General features: G+C 38.7%; 1 protein-coding gene across 1 annotated transcript; it reads right to left on the bottom strand.

Moving 5' to 3' along the window:
- Positions 1 to 2,603: 2,603 nt before the first annotated feature.
- Positions 2,604 to 17,778, bottom strand: LOC112974528 (programmed cell death 1 ligand 2-like). The gene is made up of 7 exons (XM_026083575.1): positions 17,682 to 17,778; positions 10,531 to 10,599; positions 8,268 to 8,630; positions 6,936 to 7,220; positions 6,173 to 6,313; positions 5,285 to 5,326; positions 2,604 to 3,039 (listed from the first exon to the last, which is right to left on the bottom strand). Exons 2-7 carry the CDS (start codon positions 10,583 to 10,585, stop codon positions 2,957 to 2,959), a joined length of 969 nt encoding a protein of 322 aa, XP_025939360.1. The 5' UTR covers positions 10,586 to 10,599; positions 17,682 to 17,778; the 3' UTR covers positions 2,604 to 2,956.
- Positions 17,779 to 18,613: the final 835 nt, after the last annotated feature.

The following is an 18,613-nucleotide window of genomic DNA, read 5'->3' as shown; positions in this document are numbered from 1 at the left end:
GTTTGTGAAAAAATGGTTATCCTTAGAATTCAGTGAACTATATATGTTTTTGAGGACTATAAACCACTGGCTAGATACTTTGCACAACTTTTCATACAAATATACCACCAACTTTAACTGAATCCCTACCTTTTTACAGTACACTAACATGTTATTGCTTATGACATTCACCTAGGTGGGACAAATTTACATAGGTGAATAGAGAAAATACATGTTAAAAAAATTAATGGAAGCTTACTGTTCAAGGTATCCACTATGCCAGACTAAGATGCCAGTTTGGGAGTGTAAGTTTTAAAGTTCATCTCCACAAACTAATCCTTATATAGCAATGAAAATTTTCATAATGTTGGTGTAATATCAGTTGACTCACTGTAAATTTCAAAACTATTTTTTAAAAAAGACCTTCAAACATTTTGCAGCTACCTTGTCAGAAAACTCTTATGTCAGCTGTTTCAAGATATCAGCTTGTGAAACAGTAGCTGAAGCAGAAAGAACAGAGACTCATTGTATCACACACATATCATATGCTTAATGGTTTACAGTAAAAAATAACTCATGCATTAATTCACAGACAAATATAGATTGCACAAGCACCTAACAAGCTACCTTGCACTTACTAAGATGTGAGAATCATCCCAATTTCTTTCTTTTTATTGCACCCATAAGCATCCAGTGAGAGTTGGTGAGAATACAAACATACAAATGAAGATAGATACATTTCTAGGTATTTTTATAGGTATCACAGTGAATAGCAATATTGCTTCTCTCTGGCATGTGAAATGGAGTGGAAAGGACATAGGGTTGAAGTGCAAAGCTGAGCTGCCTCTTCCTAGGAATACAAGGTGAAACCATCCAGTGTACAGAGCATGGGAAACCAGGGTAGTGTTTGTTATGCCTGTGAAACGGACAGCAAGTGCTGCCTACACCAGTTGTTCCCTACCCATGGCAAGTCAAAAGTTACTCAGCAGAGTACAATAATGTCAAGAAGACTTTCATTTCCATAAGGAACAATGATATTCACCACAATCAAATTTCAGAGGCTGCGTACTGTGTATGTTCCTCCACAAAAACAGAGCAATCCAGTCTGAATTACCTCCATTTTACAATTATGTGGAAAAAAAATAGAAAAATGCAAAAATGAAGTCCTTACAGGAACACAATGAGCTAGATTTTTCACATTGGGTAAGAGGGTGAAAGTGGTTCATAGTTCCCATCTGAGTGCAAATCTGGCATGGCAAGAAACTGCTTGAGGCTGGAACATATTGCACATTGAGTTTAGATTATTGCTAGATGGTACAAGTTAGGCCAGTTCCCAGGTTGCTCTACACTGCATCTGAAGCTAAACAATGATTCAAGAAGCTGCCTCTGATTCCCTGACATCCTACCTGATTTGCTATACCAGCAAGGAATCTGGCTGGTTTTGGATTAATCTCAGCTGAATCCAAATGGCCACAACCGGATATTTGAAGGTACAATACATAGATATGGAAGTAGAGGTTACTATAGAGAAATGCTTATTTTTCTCTTCAACGAGTAAAATCAACACCAGCCCTGCTTTTTTTTATCATCTATCATGGCAAAACAGAAGGGGATGTGAACGCTATCTTTGTGATCTTATAGCAGCACTGTAGGTCCACTTTGTGCTGGGATAAATAGCTGCACAAGACACTGGAGAATCAGCTCCTGTCTCAGTCCAGACCTAGTGCTAAGGAGAAAACCTTGACATTGCTGCTGTAATGATTTTTTTTATAATGAAACAGACAGCACTCTTCCAAGAGATTGTGCCAAAATAGTTCCCATGTGAACACCTGTTTCTTCAATCTCGTAACATCTTTCTAAAGAGAAAACACAGCTCACAAAAGCAGGCGTCCTTGGCCAATAATATGCCAAATCCTACTCAATGTCCTTGGTTCACTGTGTCATGACTATCTAGTATGCCAATTTGTTGTTTCCTGTTGTTTATTTTTTCAAATCTACCACTGTAGAAGTAACTCCCTGCACAAAGTGTATTCAGACTTGAATGAGGCATTTTTAGGCATTCCTGTAATGGGAAGTAAAACAGATCAGTGCTTGGCATTGAAAAGACTCATCTCTCCCTCCGAGAAAAAGTTAAAATTACCTTTTGAACATAACTGGTATAGAAATCTGGCAGAACTTCACTTTCACTTTTGCTTCCAAATTCCTCCTAAAGAAAATTTTGTTGAGTAATCAGCTCAAGATGCAAAACCTTTTATTGTCATGTTGCTAAAGCAACACATGTGATGTTTTTTAACCTGGCTACTTACCTCCCTAAAGCTGTCTCAGTATTACTAGCTTTCCACAAATCAGAAATAGCTCTACAGGGTTTTACATAGCCTATGCATTAAAATTCTTCTTCTGTGGCGTAATGTTGATTTACTGTTGGAGCTGGGTCTTTTTTGGCGGTCCTTTGATTTAACTTCCAACCTCTCATTGGCTTTGTGGTAGGAAACATCTTCCATATTCTGTCTTGCTGAAGAGTACTTGTGTAAATTTCCAATTTAAAGTGTGGAAAATTTGGACATGATATACAGGCATGTAATGATGTCTCCACATGAAAGATGACTGTTCAAACGTAAGATAGTGTGTACAGCTTTTATTTGAAGTCCTGCAAGACGTTTGAGTCCAAGCAACATTCCTGAGACTAGATCAGCTAATAAAGCCATTCCTGAACAAAAATGCCTTGAGCAACAGTATCTCCAAAAATAAAGTGTATGAAAAGCACTCAAATAACCCCTTCACCATGGTAAACCACATTTAATGACAGCATAATTCCCTGTAACTATATCTTAAAAGGCACAGCTTTTCTTTGGTGCAGTGCCAACAAATCCCCATGAGCTCATTGTTCATTCCAAAGCTAAAGTGCTGCAAATTTCCTCTGAAGTCCTCAAAAGTAGAGACAAAAAGTGCAAACTACAGCATGTCACATGAAGAGTTTTCATAGACTCACGTTCCTGCCATCTCCTGGTACTCTGACAGTTGACAAGCATAAAGCCTGAGTTTGAGAGTTACAATTATGTCCTGAAAGAAAGAAAAAGAAAGAAAGAAAGAAAGAAAGAAAGAAAGAAAGAAAGAAAGAAAGAAAGACTGTTATTTAAAAAAATCTACAATAATTTAAGCAAATAAATAAATAGCCTGATTTTAACTATCAAGTGATAAACAGTGAGAACCCTGTCTTCGTTATATGCAAGTTTTTCTGTGCCATGCTGAAGTACAAAGGCCCCTTAAAGCAGCCTCTAATTACCTAGACATCCTGTTATGATCATTTCAGAGGGAAGAATTATCCATGTTTGCCCTCTATCCATCTTTCTTATCTCTGATCCAAACCCTGAATTTTCTGTTATGTCAAAGCTATCACTGACTATCAGCTATACAGACAAAATAACAAAACTGAAATCTGGTTACATAGCATCCACATGAATGTTTGTCAGTAAAATCTGTGTCAGTAGAAACATTTACAGAACTGGGACTTCAGTAATGAGGTAAAATGTACTACATCTTCAGTGCTGTTACAGCTTGAGCTGTAACTTAAAATGATAAGATGAACAATCCTTGTTCCTGTAACCAGGGCAATGTGGGTCATTTCCAGTGCTCTCTGGTAAAATATCTGTGGCTTTTATGCTTTAACTACATGCTCATCATGGAAAAAAGGTTCTTTCCAGTGTTTCTTAAAAATATATGATGCTGAGAAATATAAAAGTTTGTCATATGACTTACTGCATGTTGCACAAAGATTTTCGGTCATTAAAATGAAGAAGTAAAACAAAACCACAAAAAGCAGCTATGTCTCTTAATTTCTTCATTTCACTGAGTATAAAGAGGAGGCCAGGGCCTATGAAGAGAAAAAATTCTACAGCAATAAGACAAAAAGCCTAGGGAAGCCACGCTGTGTGCAGACAAGGTGCACTGGAATGATGTCTGGACATGCACCAAAGCTATCCTCCAGCTCACGGCTTGCCTTGAGCTTTAGTTCATTTGCACACGGCATAATTCCAGGGAAGTTTCACACTGTCACATGGAAAATAATAAAGTGCTTTTGACTGCAGTAGGTACTGATTTTTGAAAGATGAAAGTGCTTTTCTGAAAGTGCTGTTTTTAATGTGTTATGTATTGATGTCAGTGGATTGGACAGCTGGAGTAAGACACAAACAATACCATTTGAGATGAAGTGAGAATCCATGAAGAATTCTTTCTCCCTCTGTCCAATCCCTAATTTTCATTTCTCCTATGGAAGTTATTTTTTAAACTTGTGACTTCTGATGTGGTTTTTGTAGTGAGAAACTATGGTGGCTTTTCAAGTAAACCCTGACCTTGGAAAAGCTTGAGGTTGTCAATGTGTCCAGCATCTGCCCTGTGGTGTTTCTTCAGGCCACTCCATCAGCTGTATCACAGTTTTGCTGCAGTTTTGCTCCTTGCATTTTGGTGGAGGGAATCATTTTGATTCATTCCTGGAGCACCTTAGGCTACTTGAGTACCTTGGGGCTATGCTAATGATTCAGTGGCCCCGGTACTCTGCCAAGGTCCGCTTGGATACCAAGAACTACAGCTGAACCCGCTACAGCTGCACCTAACACTGACCACAAGCTCTCTCCTGACAATACATTAATCTGTCAGACTTCTACTTACAGACAGCAAAAGTGATTTATACAAGTAGGTGTTTTAAGAGTGTTCGCATCTCTCTCTCTCTCTTTTTTCTCTCTCTCTCTTTTTTCTTTTTTTTTTTTTAGGTTTCTTTGTACAGGACAGTCATAAGCATCCTGAGATCTTTGGACATTACCTTTTCTTTGCAATGTACAAATTCTTGGATGTCAAGGAAAGCCATATACCCATATACTCATAAGATGAGAAGTGGCCCAGTGGGTCAAGGGTCCCAAGGGGCCTGAGCCAGAAGTATGCCAGGTTATTACTACAAAAAATGTTATACCTTCCAAAACAACCAGCTTTTCGATTGTACCTTACTCATCTGAGGCTACTACAGCTTCAGTGCAGGATACAGAAGTGTCTACAGAGTTCTATGTGCAGGCTACCTATATCTCAATGAAAGGGACAAACATTTATAAATTTAATACAGCCTGTAAGAAAATCATAATTTTACCTTTGGAACTTAGAGATTACTGATACTGTATTTTTAGAAAATTTAAAATTAAATGTGAAACTAGAGTCTATTTTGATGTAGTATTGCTGTCCATAGTTGCTGTCTATCAATTTATACAGATTTTACCTGTAACAAAGAAAAAGCTGTGAGCATAAACATTTTATGACTTACTGTTCTCATCTTTCTGGTTAGGGTGAAGTTTTCTTTTCCCACCTGTTAAAGTAAATGTAAACAAATTTAACATATGCATTTCTAAATTTGAAAGAAACACTATAATTCAACAAGTTTTTAGATTAAATTAAATTTTTTAAGTTTGTATATTTAGTATGAGTTAGTAATGAACTTCTCTCCAGTTCTGTTCTTTACAACTTTAGAAACAAATACTGAAGTCCTTAATAGCAAGATTTGTCTCTTAATCTCAGTTGATGAGAATAATTATTCATCTGAGTTTATTGGAGTCTATTCGTATGCAAGAAAAGACTTGAGTAATCGCCTCTTTGCATTAGTACTTTTCCACTATTTCACTAGTAAAGCAAGAAAGCAAACATGATGCATGATAGTCCAATACAAAATAGCACGTGCAACAGCATACAATGTTAGTTAGACAGCCTTACTGAAGAGCATAAATAGAAGTTCTATGTCATATGTTGCAGTCACATGTCTTTATAGCCATGATGACTTGCCAATAACAGTGAAACAAAGTTTGCAGGGAGAGGTAATGCCTTTTACTAAATCAGTTGGTAAAGCTGGAAAAAATAGACAAGCTTTGTGTTTACAATCCCAAGCCAAAGCTTGTCTGTTTTTGTTTTTACAGAAGAGCAGCTGGTCAGATAAAAAAAAATTTCTTCCTATAAACCTTGTCTCACCTAAGCAACATGGTGGGAAAATAAAGCCCAACTCAAATGAAGCAAGATCTCATTTTAGAACAGAGTTCTTCTAGAAATCAAACATGACAAAAGTCAAATATGCATGTCTAGAGGTACTAAAACTGCCAAAAGGTCATTCATAGGAAAAATAAGGAACAAGAGAGAAGATCTACTAGCTGAACTAAAAATGTACCTTTTTTGGCATTGCAGTTCTTGAATGATTTTCTCTTTTGAAAGATTATTAATGCAGAGAGAAGAACAGCTACCATCACACATGTGGGGATGATAAATAAGATCAGTGATTTTTGTCCATTATACCGTGTACTCATTACAGCTGTCAAAATCAGGAAAAGCAGACAAAAGAAAGTAAATTTAAAACTCAAAACAGGCATAGTTTATAAAGTTATCAGTTCTGATTCTCCAAGGTCTTGCTTTGACAGGACAAAAGGTTCTTAAAATTTATCAATGTAGTGTTTTACACTCACTTTATGGATGCTTTATCCTGTGATATTACTATAGGAAGCTTTACAATAAGTGAGTCAAGTCTCCCATACTGAATGGCATTTGAATGACTACTATTGCGGTTTCTCTGTGTCCTATTTGAAGAACTGAAGAATTAGAAGTCTAGGTCAGGGAAGACTGAAAAACCTCCACCATACTGGCAACCAAATAATGGGAGCTACCCTAGAATCAAAATATGCAGAAAGATGACCGAGACTGGCTTGTTAGGGTTCAAGCTATGCCTATCTAAAGGCATAAATAGTCCTGACTTGTTTCTTTTTCAGAGCACCAGTATTACACTGGTTTCTAGAACTGAATACTGGTGATGGGTTATAGGACACCATGTATTGTATAAAAGCACATAATCATTTCCTCTCTCTCTCTGTCTTTCTCTCTCTCTCTCATACATGCGTTTGGGAAGCCCCTCTTGTACAAGTTCAAGGTGAGATATGGACCTAAAGTGGAAATGTGAGCTGATGTTTTTTCATTCAGTTCTTTATTCCAGAATATGCAGCTGTAGATCTCACTCATGTTTGGTTTGAACGTCAGGACACTGGTTACGTTGTACAGGCCGTCTGCAGTCAAGGTATAGGTGGTATTTGCAGATTCACTGAGATTAAATTTCTTCTCATTTTGCCAGAATACCTCTGCCAGAGGAAAGCCTTCTGACTGGCACATAGAAACAAACTGGTCTTCATCTGATTTTCTCATTATTTGTGTGTTTATTCTCTGGTAGGATGCTGTGTAAGAACAGGTTGAGTTAAATTATTTTATGCAATCACAGTCATTTTCCCTCTTCCCTTTCCCTCCTTCCCCTTATTGTCATATTATGTGTATCTGAGACGCTCCTCATTTGCAATGATGAAGGACGTTTTGTAGCACAATTCAATATTCTAATCTCAATCCTTCTCAGGCCAACTGCCACTGAACTTCTTCCACTACACTGTTTACAAGGCAGTGCTTGACATTAAATATGCAATTTATCAGTATAGGTGCCAGTGAAGCCTTCTGGGGTTTTATTTTCACTTTTTGAATATATAAAATAATAGCTGTAGTACAATAGAAATAATTCAGGCCACCTCAAGAGAAAGGGTACTTTTAATGTTTGTGCCACCGTAGGTTATAAAGAAGTGTGATGTTTTTTGTCATACTAGATTAGAATGACCTAGAATTTCTGTAAAGACAGTTCAGAAGAACCAAGGTTGGCCTTAAAAATGGCTGTATCCATTTTTGCCTTCGACAAAACTCTTTATTTAAACTCCTGAAGGGGAAAAGCTGCTCCCTTGCATCACAGTGACATACTGCAATTATAGGAAACACCACAAGCCTTTCAAAGGATTGGTCTACCAGGATATTCAGTCCTACAGTCATTTATGAGTAATGCCTGGCTGGCTTTGACAAACCCAGAAAATCACATGTCCTTGCCCCCAGAGGTGCTATGGCTAAGGGAATTCCCAGCCACTTGGGTAGTTACAACAGGGCTCATGAGTGAATTAAAGCAGCTCCAAGAAAGCTGTGCCAGAGCTGGCACAACAGGGGAGGGGGCACAGGAGAAGGGTGAAGGATGGAGAGAGAAAGCAGCTGCTCTCCCTCTCTGCCACAGGCAACCCCTGGAGAAGCTCAGCTGGCCATTGAACTTCAGTTCAAGACTACCCCACACCAAAACAGCTGCTTTGGTACACCGCGGGGCTGAGCACAGGGGCTTGGTGAGAAAAAAGTTAATAAAAAATTCCTACAAATCTGTAGGAAACTAGTAGAGACTTTTTATATTCCATTCAGCCACTGACCTTTTACTTCCAAAGTAATGTACTTGTAGTCAGCTCCCTGGTATTCAATGAGACAGAGGTACGATCCTGCGTCCGTGATCTTTACGCTGGTGATTTGAAGCATAGCTCGCCCCATTTTCAATTCATTGGGTAACAGTGCAGCTCTTCCTATATAATCATCATGCTGGGATGAAGGGAATGCCTTCCCATTGCGAAGTGTGTAAACCTCTTTCGATTTTGGCTGACCTTGCCTTTTCTGCTCCCAGACAACGCTTAAGAGTTCAAGGTTCAACGAGCCATTCACTGGGAATCTGCACTCCATGGTCACATTGCTCCCATATGCCACAACGTATAGCTGTTGAGGAACTTCAACTGTAAATAAAGCTAAGGTGGGAAGAGAAGATAAGTTTTTGTTGTACTAAAATATGTTGCATTTTCCTTTCAACTTAGGTGAAAAGTGTTATATAGTCAAACTCATAGTTACTGGATTGACTATAAATTTCAAGTATTTTTTCTTTCTATTCACACATTTTTACTATGTCAGTAGTATCCATATAGCAAATCACCTTTATTCTGTACTGATTTCAGAGTTTGAAAGATAAGGACAAAACAAGCTATTAAAAAGTTTTTTCACATATTAGAAATAACTTATGGCTGAATCAGTTGTTACACAGTGGATACTTTTCTAAAATTATAATTGTTCCTTATATGTCCTGCAATTCTCATAAAAGCAGCAATTAATTATGGCAATAGTAAGCTTGACTTTATTGTTCTTTAATAAATGAAAATCCAGTGCAACTACTGTGAAATCAATAGAGATGCACTGTGAATAACAGGAAAACATGTGATTACAGTAACTTGGAGGAATTGCTGTGTAGCAATTATGAGTCTTCCACAAGTTTGGGAACACATGAATATCATCTAGTCTCATGAATCTTCTCAGCTATACGTAATGCTATTTGAGAAAGTATGTCAGAATCATCTGCTTACTCATTCACCAAATCTGAAATTCTTATTGTTATGGATAGTTTACCATTTTAAATTGTACTTGATACCTGAAAGTTATTTTTGATACAAAATTCAGCATATGTTCTTATTACTTTTAATACTGTACGTATCATATATTGGCAGATTTAATTCAGAAGTACTTGCAAATATTGATGGTGACACTCAGAAGAGAAGTTCTTACAACCATTTATGCATCTTCCACTTTTATTTTGCTTATTTGTAAAATACTGACAGGGAAAGCTTCAGTTCAGTGTTTGTTTCTTCACTTTAATATGACTCTAGTGGTAGAGAAAAAAAATGCAAATGTGCCAAGCTGTTCCCTTTTATATTTATTATTTGTGATGTTTACCTACACAGAAAGTGTGAGCTAAGCTGCACTAACTTGAAATAAGTTAAATGAGAAATATACACCGCTGAATGTTATGTCTGCCACTAGATATTTGCCAAAAATAAAGGGGAAGGTTTATCCCTAACAACATTAGTGTGGGATATGTTTTGCCTGTTATAATCACCCTGAATCACCTCCCGCTGAGGAGCTCTCCATCAGCAGAAGAGTAACAGGGTCCTGGCAGCCTCCTGAGTCTGTTGTCAGACCCCCTGCACCCACGGCGAAGCATGGGGTCCCGGCAGCGTGCCGGAGGCAGGGAGCACGCGGCCAGAGTAGCCATCCAACGGGACCCCCCTGTGTCTGACCCTCCCCGGGTCCTGCCCTCCTTCGCAGATGGCCCAGGGGACAGAGCAGGCGCTAGCTCCTCGTCGGGGACAGCAGGCTTCGGGCTGGGAATCTGCAGCTTGCCTCTTGCAATTCCCTGTGTTGTAAGCTGGAAGTCTGCAACGCTTGCAGCACTCCTCTCCTATTTTTCTTCCCCAGTGGCCCTCTTCTGAATTTTGGCCAAGCTATGGCGGTAGACAAGGGACGCATGGGGTTGTACCTCAGTGCATACCTCAGTGCATCTAGCACCAAGGTTGTCCTAAATTTCAACAGGCTTACATTGTCTGGGTCACACTGCCTTTCACAGCTATGCTTGATAATTGTGGACACCTCCTCCATCAATATGCTATGTTTTAAAGAAGCCAGGTTTGGGAAAGTGGTGGACATCTGTCCTCTGCTTGATTAATACAAAACACCTGATGTAAGACATCGTGGAGCAGAGGCTTCAGATGCTACTAGCTATTCATGGAAGTACCACTGAAAGTGCTGAAACACATGCGCTGAGGGTGTCGTGGTATCGTTATACTGACCCCACCGATGAGACAGAACAGCAATCCCTCTCACCTGAAACCGCACAGAGCTGCATTTCCAGCAACAGGACTGTCACGATTCCAAACATTTTCTCAGGTGAATCTGAAACAAAGGCAGAATTGCAACTTAACTTTCAACAACTACCAAAAGCTACCCTACTCTTCAAAATCTATCACAGCTAAAAATCAGCAAAAAATAGAAGCATTTATATTTTCACTAGAAACAATGGAAATCCAGATTAAAACAACCCATGCATACATGTGGAATATGAAGTGCTGAGCTGCAGCACTGAAAGAAGAGAAGAAGTACTTCTACAACTTTACCCTTAAGGCTTTCAAGATCTGTAGTTTCCAGACAGTAGGGAGTGATTTACCAGGACAGAGTTTATACAGCCTCTCATTTAAACTGTACCCCTGAATAATATACAGAATTGACAATGGCCTCTTTCATGCAGGAAAGCTTTATAAACATGTACAAGCAACCTTTTTAAACCGCCTGCACTAACACCTTATCTATTTTACAAGGTCACTAACCCTGATTTTATTTCACCTCTGTTCTGCATACTTTTTGAAAATACTTACTATCTGAGTTCTTTGACCTCAAGGCCAGCAGATGCCTGGAACTCAGCATAAGGTACTGGAAGTCTCAGGGCCAACTAAATTAGCRGTCCACTTCAGAGTGGATTAGATTTTAGTGCTGAGTGATGTTAGTTCTTTCAGCGTGGCAGTACCCGGCATGTACAAAGTACCTTGAATTATTGACAGTAGAAAAACAGCCCTTAAATAGTGTATCAGGAAGGAGAAAGTCCAGTTTTAGAGTATCTTCCTGTAACACTAACAATCAAACTATTATTTGTACTTTCATATACAGATGAACATAACTGCAAAAAAGTGATGAAGTTTATAACAGAACTAATGAGATGATAGATAAGAAGGAAAGATTACTTCATCAGCATACAGTAACATAATTTGAAAAGTTAAAGAGATCTAGAAATAAGCATAAGGAAGTAAAGAGGAGAAGGAGCAATTTTAGACTTCCCTAGAGCTAGACTTACTGGACAGGGTTTCAGATTTTACTTCCTCATTCATTTGCAGCTCAGCTTGAAGCACTGTATCTCTAATTTTCTCAGGTGCTGCATGTTTCTGATTGCTTCTGCCCTGGAGCTCTCAGCACCTCAGACAGTCAGGCTCAAGGCTTTGTCAGTTAGCAGCCACAATTAGTGAACTCATCCTGGAAATTCGGTCCTCGACTTTTTGTTCTCATCCATAAAAGTGGATGAGCAAACTACAGTAAGCAGTTTATTATATGCAAGTGGAAACTACTTGCCTTTATCAGAAGGCTTGGTTGACATGAAACTATCTAATGTGTGGTAAACCCTAATTATTTTATCTGTATGAGAAAGGAGCTAATAAACAATATCATGCATTAGTATCATCTATTTCTCAGATGCAGAAACAAACACCCTCTTCAGCCTTTACAATTGGGTTAAATTTCATTTCATTATGTAGCCACCATTGTGTTTCACATTTAATATTAGAAAGAAATTTACCATCCTCGGTCTCCTGCTCTGTTATTCACTTGTCTACATTACCTTACTACGTGCAGATAGATGGACAGAGAAGGAAAAAAAACTGAATAAAGAAGGAAAAAATATTCCACATAAACATTTAGAGCCTTAGCTTGGCCTCACTGTGGGATATCTGAGGTCAATCTGCTCTCTTTTTGTACTTCTGGGTGTACGGAAAACTTAGAGTATGCATCTTGTATAAGGTAGAGGATGTGACATTTTTTAAATATACATATTACTAAGAGTAAAAGGATAGAACAAAATTAAGGGAATACATAATTAAGCCCCATAACAATCATAATTATTAAATATCAAATAAGAGCAAATCTTGCCAGACCAGATGGGTTAGTGTAAGAAGAGCATGATGCATACCATAAATTAGTAGAAGAACCCAGATAAGGAAATATGTTCTTATTTGTGATACTGGAAGCAGAGTCATGGGGTGTTTGTGAGGATCAGCAAAGATCTATATTACAAGCCATCTTACTTTATTCTCTATTTTCTCACTAAGAGACATCAACCCATTGCTCTACTTCAGTGTAATCTACCCATGCAGTTTAATAGTATAGCTATGTAAGGCATCATAAGGGAATTTCTGTAAGATCTGCATCAGCTCCTGGAAGGTGTGTTTTTCTGAGCTTGCAGTATCAACCATTCATTATATTCTAGAATAAGCCTCATTTTCTCCCTACCTTTTGTAGAACGTAGGCATGCCCTGTCTTGCAGAGATCATTGTGCCCTACTATCTAAACAAGTTAGTGCACAGCACTGTCTTACTTTCAGTTGGCTACAGCATGTTTCATTTAAACAAAAAGCCATTTCTAAAGCACATTCATCATTTGTGTGTTACAACTTCGTAGGGGCATGACAAACCCTGCACCATAGAGACGGCATCTACTGGTCCTGGCAGTTGAGTTATGGATTGGAATCCACATCTGAGCACATGGGGAAGTAGCATGACCTTTCAACAGCAATTTGAAACCTGTCAATAAATGCATTTCCCAGACCAACTCCAGAAGAAAAAGCAAGTTTTCACACAATGCTGTGTAATTGTGAAAATGAAGCTGCACAGAGTTGAGGTGATGTAAGTCATAGGACCACACATCTAAAAACCATCATGTCTTTTATGATTTGTAATAGTTCCAATGAGGATGTGAGGCCCAAGACTAAAAATTTGAGTGGGAAAAATGAAAACAAAGGCGTGACTACATGAATGGAAAATGGGAGGAAAATAATCTTCCCTTTTTATAAAGCTTTTTTACTTTACTGAAAGTACTAAGTTGAAACCCAGACTTTACTTTCCATGGCCCAAAAGAAACACAGTCTGATAAATCTTCTTAGTGAGTGCTGAGTGAAACCCAGAGGGTGCTGATAATCAACTGCTAAAATTCCACTACTAGATCGAAAGGACACTGTGTGTAGTTTCTCTCCTTTCGATTGGGCTGATCACCTTGATGTCTTTAGTCCCAGCCAAAGCTGACATACCCACAGAGATTATAACACTGATCTTCACAAAAAAAAAAAGTAATTTTTTGTCAATGTAACGCACCATTTAATGTAGAAACTCAAGTATTTGCCCAAAATTGTCTTCATAACTACTGAGAAAGATGTTTCTTGTTCTCTCAGAAGTTTTAGATTCAGCATTCCCATTTCAAACTGCGCAAGTTATATGCCGTAGGCTACAACATTGTTTTCAACATATTATTCAATTTTCAGCACGAAATATATACTTTACTCATTTCTACAGACAGAAATAAAGAGATGCTTATCCTAATAGAGATGTATATGTGAGGATGCTCTTAGGAAGCAGAAATAGTGGTAAAGGGGAGGAGCATCAAACTCTACAAGCCTAAAACATGGAGCTATTGAGCAAACAGCTACTTTAAAGTAGCTGTGCATTGTATAGATCCATTTGGCATGCATATGCCTACTGGATCATACCTTGGGGAATACCCAGCTTGTGAGTCCCAGTGAACTGAAGGGTGAGGTTGGTACCAATCTGCTCAGAAATGTTAAGACTGAGGCCCAGAAGTGGAAGTGCTAGGTGACTGGGCTACTTAAAGGTCAAAAGCTTATGCTCCTCAGACTTAAGGTGTTTCCATGGTAGAAAGCAGCTGAGCAAAGGAGTTTTGTGAATTGTAGTGTCGGATGTAGCTGCCTAAAGTTGCACTTAAGTCAGGATGTAATCCTGAATCCTGTGGAGTTCCCATGTTTCTTAAATGGAGCAATACCACCATCATCTTTGCAGAGGATTATACATGTTGCCTGAATCCAGCTAGCCAGTGGGACAAGGCCCTTTGCATCCCTCTCCTAGGTATGTAAGATGTTTGGTTCCTATATGGCTCCTCTCACGGAAATATTGCCCTCTGGCTGGCCAGAATCCAACCCTGAATTAGACAATACAATGCAAAACAAAAATGTGGCAACAGACTGCAAAACTGTTTTATAAAAAATAATATGCTAGTGCAGTAAGTAAGCCAACATAATGAATTAGAGAAAAAAAATAAGCATCTCTTATGTATTGTGATGGAGAAGATGTTAGGCAGGTCACTAAATTCTGTTCTTGGAGATATACACATCTGAGGAAATAATTTTGCCTCTGGTCTGTAACGTCCTCCCTATCAACATGTAGCAGACTTCCTAGCTAACATTCTTGTCAAAAATCTTGCTTTGGGTTGGTTCTAGAAATAGCATAGTTTATCTGTAATGGCATCTTCAGATTTCAGGGCCTGTTTGTGCAAGTCCTCACTCCCGTGTGTGAGCCTTAGCACAGCAATGATTAACAGCTTCCTAAACCAGAACCTAACTGTAAAGATCCCAAACAAATTACAGCGTATTTTGTAATCAACTCCTTAGTAAAAAATATTGAAACCCCCGTCTGAATCATGTGAACATTCCTTTCATCATTGTGTCTGAAAGATAACAGCACCCTAGTATGAGGATGCCTTTAGTAGCCTTAATATGATTGCTGCCAACACAACGAAACAGAACAGGGCAGGACAGAGTCTTCATTACACCATCCACTAAACAAACACAACCCGTGACACAGCCACTGATTCAGAGACCTTACAGTCTAACAAATCATGCATAATCCTTCCCTAAATACACTGTTCGACCCATTGAAATGTTTGGATTCCAGACAATGAATGACTAAGAGCACAAAACACATTTAGCATTTACTTAATGATGCTTTGCAGTTCAAGCGAGGTGAGTTTTGTAAATAGAGGGCATAACTTCCACTAGAATAATCAAAACTGTTGGAAAAACTAAACAAACTTTCAGGCACACCAGCTCTTTACAAAGTTTAAAACAGAAGTCAAGACTACATTCAAGTTGAGAATAATTCCTCGGACTTCAGTCTGAAAGGCTAAAGGACTAAAGAAAAAGTACCTGGTACTTTTAGAGTTAAGTAGATATTGTAAACAGATATTTGCCTACAGAGCAACCTAGCACCTTTATAGCATTTGTGATGTGACAACACTCAGTGTTACGCAACATAACACAGGCCTTCTTACGAAGTTCCTGGAAGTAAGCAGGGGATGGGTTGTTCCAGTCCACAGCTGGGAACAGCAGGAAAGTAATATCATCAGGTGGCAGCAGGAGGTAGCAGGAGGTAGGCTGCATGGTCTGTGTCTACCTTCACACACACAGTGAAATGCGGTTTAGCAAATAAGATGTTGCARGCAATCTGAAAGATTGGGGAGAAATCCTGATCTCGTGGACCTTGCTCTAGATTTGAAATGGCAATCTTGCTACTGATTTATTCATTCTTATGTTCCATATTTTTGCTCTGCCAGTGGCATACTCTGTAACCTTAGAGAATTCACTTTGGCTTGTCTTTTCCTATTCCATCTCACATCTTTTGAATTTTKGTACAGCAAGGGTATGTCTGCACAAAGCACAGTGTAATTCCCTCTAGAAATAGCCAAGAGAGACAAACTCATCTGAAAATCAGAAGTAATCAAGCTATGGTAACACGGCATTCCTCTCTGGACCAGTTCGGCTGAGAAGGAAGCATCAGAGGAATACCAGGTTAATGGGCTTGTACTGCTTCACATGTCAAAGTTAGTTCGTTCTGAGGTAGCCGTGAGGAACAAAGCTGTACGTTTATTTCATTGGGAAAAGGACTACCTGCTTACTTGCATAGGTACCCTGCCTAAGATTATGGGGTCTCAATCACTGTCTGCTTTGTCTTTGTTTGTTATTGAAACTCCTTTCCCTTTTGTGCACCCACAGGCCCCCAAAGCTTCCTTCCAACCTTCACAGCCCTATCAACCTTCTCATGAAATGACTAAACTGATTTCACATTCAGTCAAGGATCCAGTGAAAAAAAACCAACAGTACAAACCCCAGATCAAAAAAAAACCAAAACAAAAAATCCGTACTAGTATCCTTATATACATCTACGTCTGTACTATATCTTGCCAATGGAAAGAAGGTACTTTGTTTCCTTCTCAGGTATTTCATAAAAAAATTAGCTATGCATACAGTGAAAACTAACATTTGTTCAGCAGTCTGTTTCACAGGCCTGTCCCAGTACGTCCTGCGGACACACTTTCTGCCATCATTCGCTTTATTCCACCTCATCCACACACCCTCTCACCTGCTCTTGCCTTCTCTGCTCCTTACACCCATATGCAGGCACTTGCAGTCTGCCTCGCTGYGCACTCAGTCCCTTGCTGGGTCCATTGCTTAACATCTGATGCTCACAACATCTGTGACAGCTTATTTGCGTTATTTTAATCTGCTCTTCATCGCACTTCAGCTTTCAGGTGAGAAGACGCCGTTTCTCACTTCCCTCTCTATTTTCCTTTGTGATTAATTTTTACCAACCCTGCATTGTTTATCTGTCACCTGTTATATTTCACTGTCACTTCTTTGTTCAGCTTCAACTATGGCAATTTAAATGCAATAATATAACTTCAAATAAAATAATTTTTGCCATACATGGCAAATACCTGCCTTTCCGTTGTTAGCAGCAGCACTGAATAACACAGGCTAATACTTCTGAGTGACATGCTGTGATCCTCTTTTTATATCTCCAACTTCTACTGAAAGAAAGACTTTTCAGAGAAGCACAAAAAATTCTTTTCTTCCTAGTCAGTGCTTTTCCTGGGAAGGCAAAAGGTGAAATTCCCCAGAAATGCTGTAAAATCAAAACAAGCCTGCAGTGGTAAGGGGTTAATAAGAAGCAAGAGAAAATAAGCAGAGATATATAGATATAAATAAACAAATATAGAGGTTTTTTTTCTTTTTATAACTTTTCCCTGAAATAAATAAAAGATTTACAAACAACAATATTCCAAATCTTTAGCTGTAGAGGCTCCCCAGCACCACTGTTCCTCCTTCACCTATGACAGATGAAAGACGGAGTTGGAAGACTCATAAGTTCAGCACATAAAATTCTTTCTTCTCCAGGCTTTGAAGTTATCTGGACCTGTGTTTTAGGACCTGGGACTTACTCCATCCCTCATTCAGAATCAGAGTCCACTCCCTGAAAATCACTTGAAAACAAACTTCATTTAAACAGTTCCTAAGAATATAGAAAAAAATCAGTAATCCACCAGCCAAGAAATACAGTAAAAACAGTTTTGCATTTTAGCAGCATTGTACTCACGTCAGATCTTTATGCAACCATTCGAAGAATCAGGTTAATATAACAGCTAAGATTTCCCAGGTTTTACAGACAAAGTAGCTCTATTATATTGCATGACAGCAGCAACAGTCCACTTCTCACAGTCAGTTTAAAACATGCACCGATAACGCAGCCCTCAGGCTGATATTCAGCTTTATGTGTGTCCCTTCAAAATAAGTGACTGTTTTAAAAGGAAACCACCACGTTTCTTAGGAATTTATGAGCAGTTCCAGTTTCATTTTGATACTGAAAGTACTCTGAGTTCAATGCTTTGTATTGCTGAGAACATGCATCCAAACAAGTTTATTCAGAGCATCTGGCAGAGTTTATATGCTCGGATCCTGCTTTTGATTACACCTGTAAAGTTTTCTGGATTTATATCCACTTGGGGCAGTGTACAGCCTTGGAGTCTGAATATCTTGCATTTACTAGGACCATTCTGCATTTATGAAACTATCAAGTTTTTTTTTTTTTAATTTTCTTCATATTAACCTTACAGAACTTCTTCTAAGGATTGCTTAAAATTTGCATAATACGTTTCCTGTCCATGTTCATTTATATCCATATAAAAAAAATCACAATGAGGGTAATAATACACTGGTGCCCAGAGAGGCTGTGGAACCTCTGTCCTTGCAAATATTCAAAACTTGCCAAGACAAATCCTGAGCAATTTGATCTAAGCTGGTCCTGCTTTGACTGGGGGGGGATTAGACTAGATGTTCTCCAGAGGTCCATTCCAACATAATTTATTCTATGACTCTTTTAAACCACATCACCTAACTCACTGGGTGTCTCCGTGCATTTTATTGTTACTAGGTACTGTTTACCTCTATACTGCAGTTCATCACTTTATCTTTTAATTTATGACCACATCATTATTATTACCAACTATTATTTTCAAGTCATGTTTGCAG

This window comes from Apteryx rowi, unplaced genomic scaffold, assembly GCF_003343035.1.
Source record: "Apteryx rowi isolate R43461 unplaced genomic scaffold, aptRow1 scaffold_61, whole genome shotgun sequence".
NCBI lineage: Eukaryota > Metazoa > Chordata > Aves > Apterygiformes > Apterygidae > Apteryx > Apteryx rowi.
This window is presented reverse-complemented; position numbering and strand designations above follow the sequence as displayed.

Excerpts from the sequence above, each read along its gene's own strand:
- LOC112974528 (XM_026083575.1), bottom strand. The coding sequence starts at position 10,585 with ATGTTTGGAATCGTGACAGTCCTGTTGCTGGAAATGCAGCTCTGTGCG. Across the intron at positions 8,631-10,530 it reads GCAGCTCTGTGCGGTTTCAG|CTTTATTTACAGTTGAAGTT; the intron begins GTGAGAGGGATT and ends TTCCCACCTTAG. Across the intron at positions 3,040-5,284 it reads TAACCAGAAAGATGAGAACA|GACATAATTGTAACTCTCAA; the intron begins GTAAGTCATAAA and ends TCTTTCTTTCAG.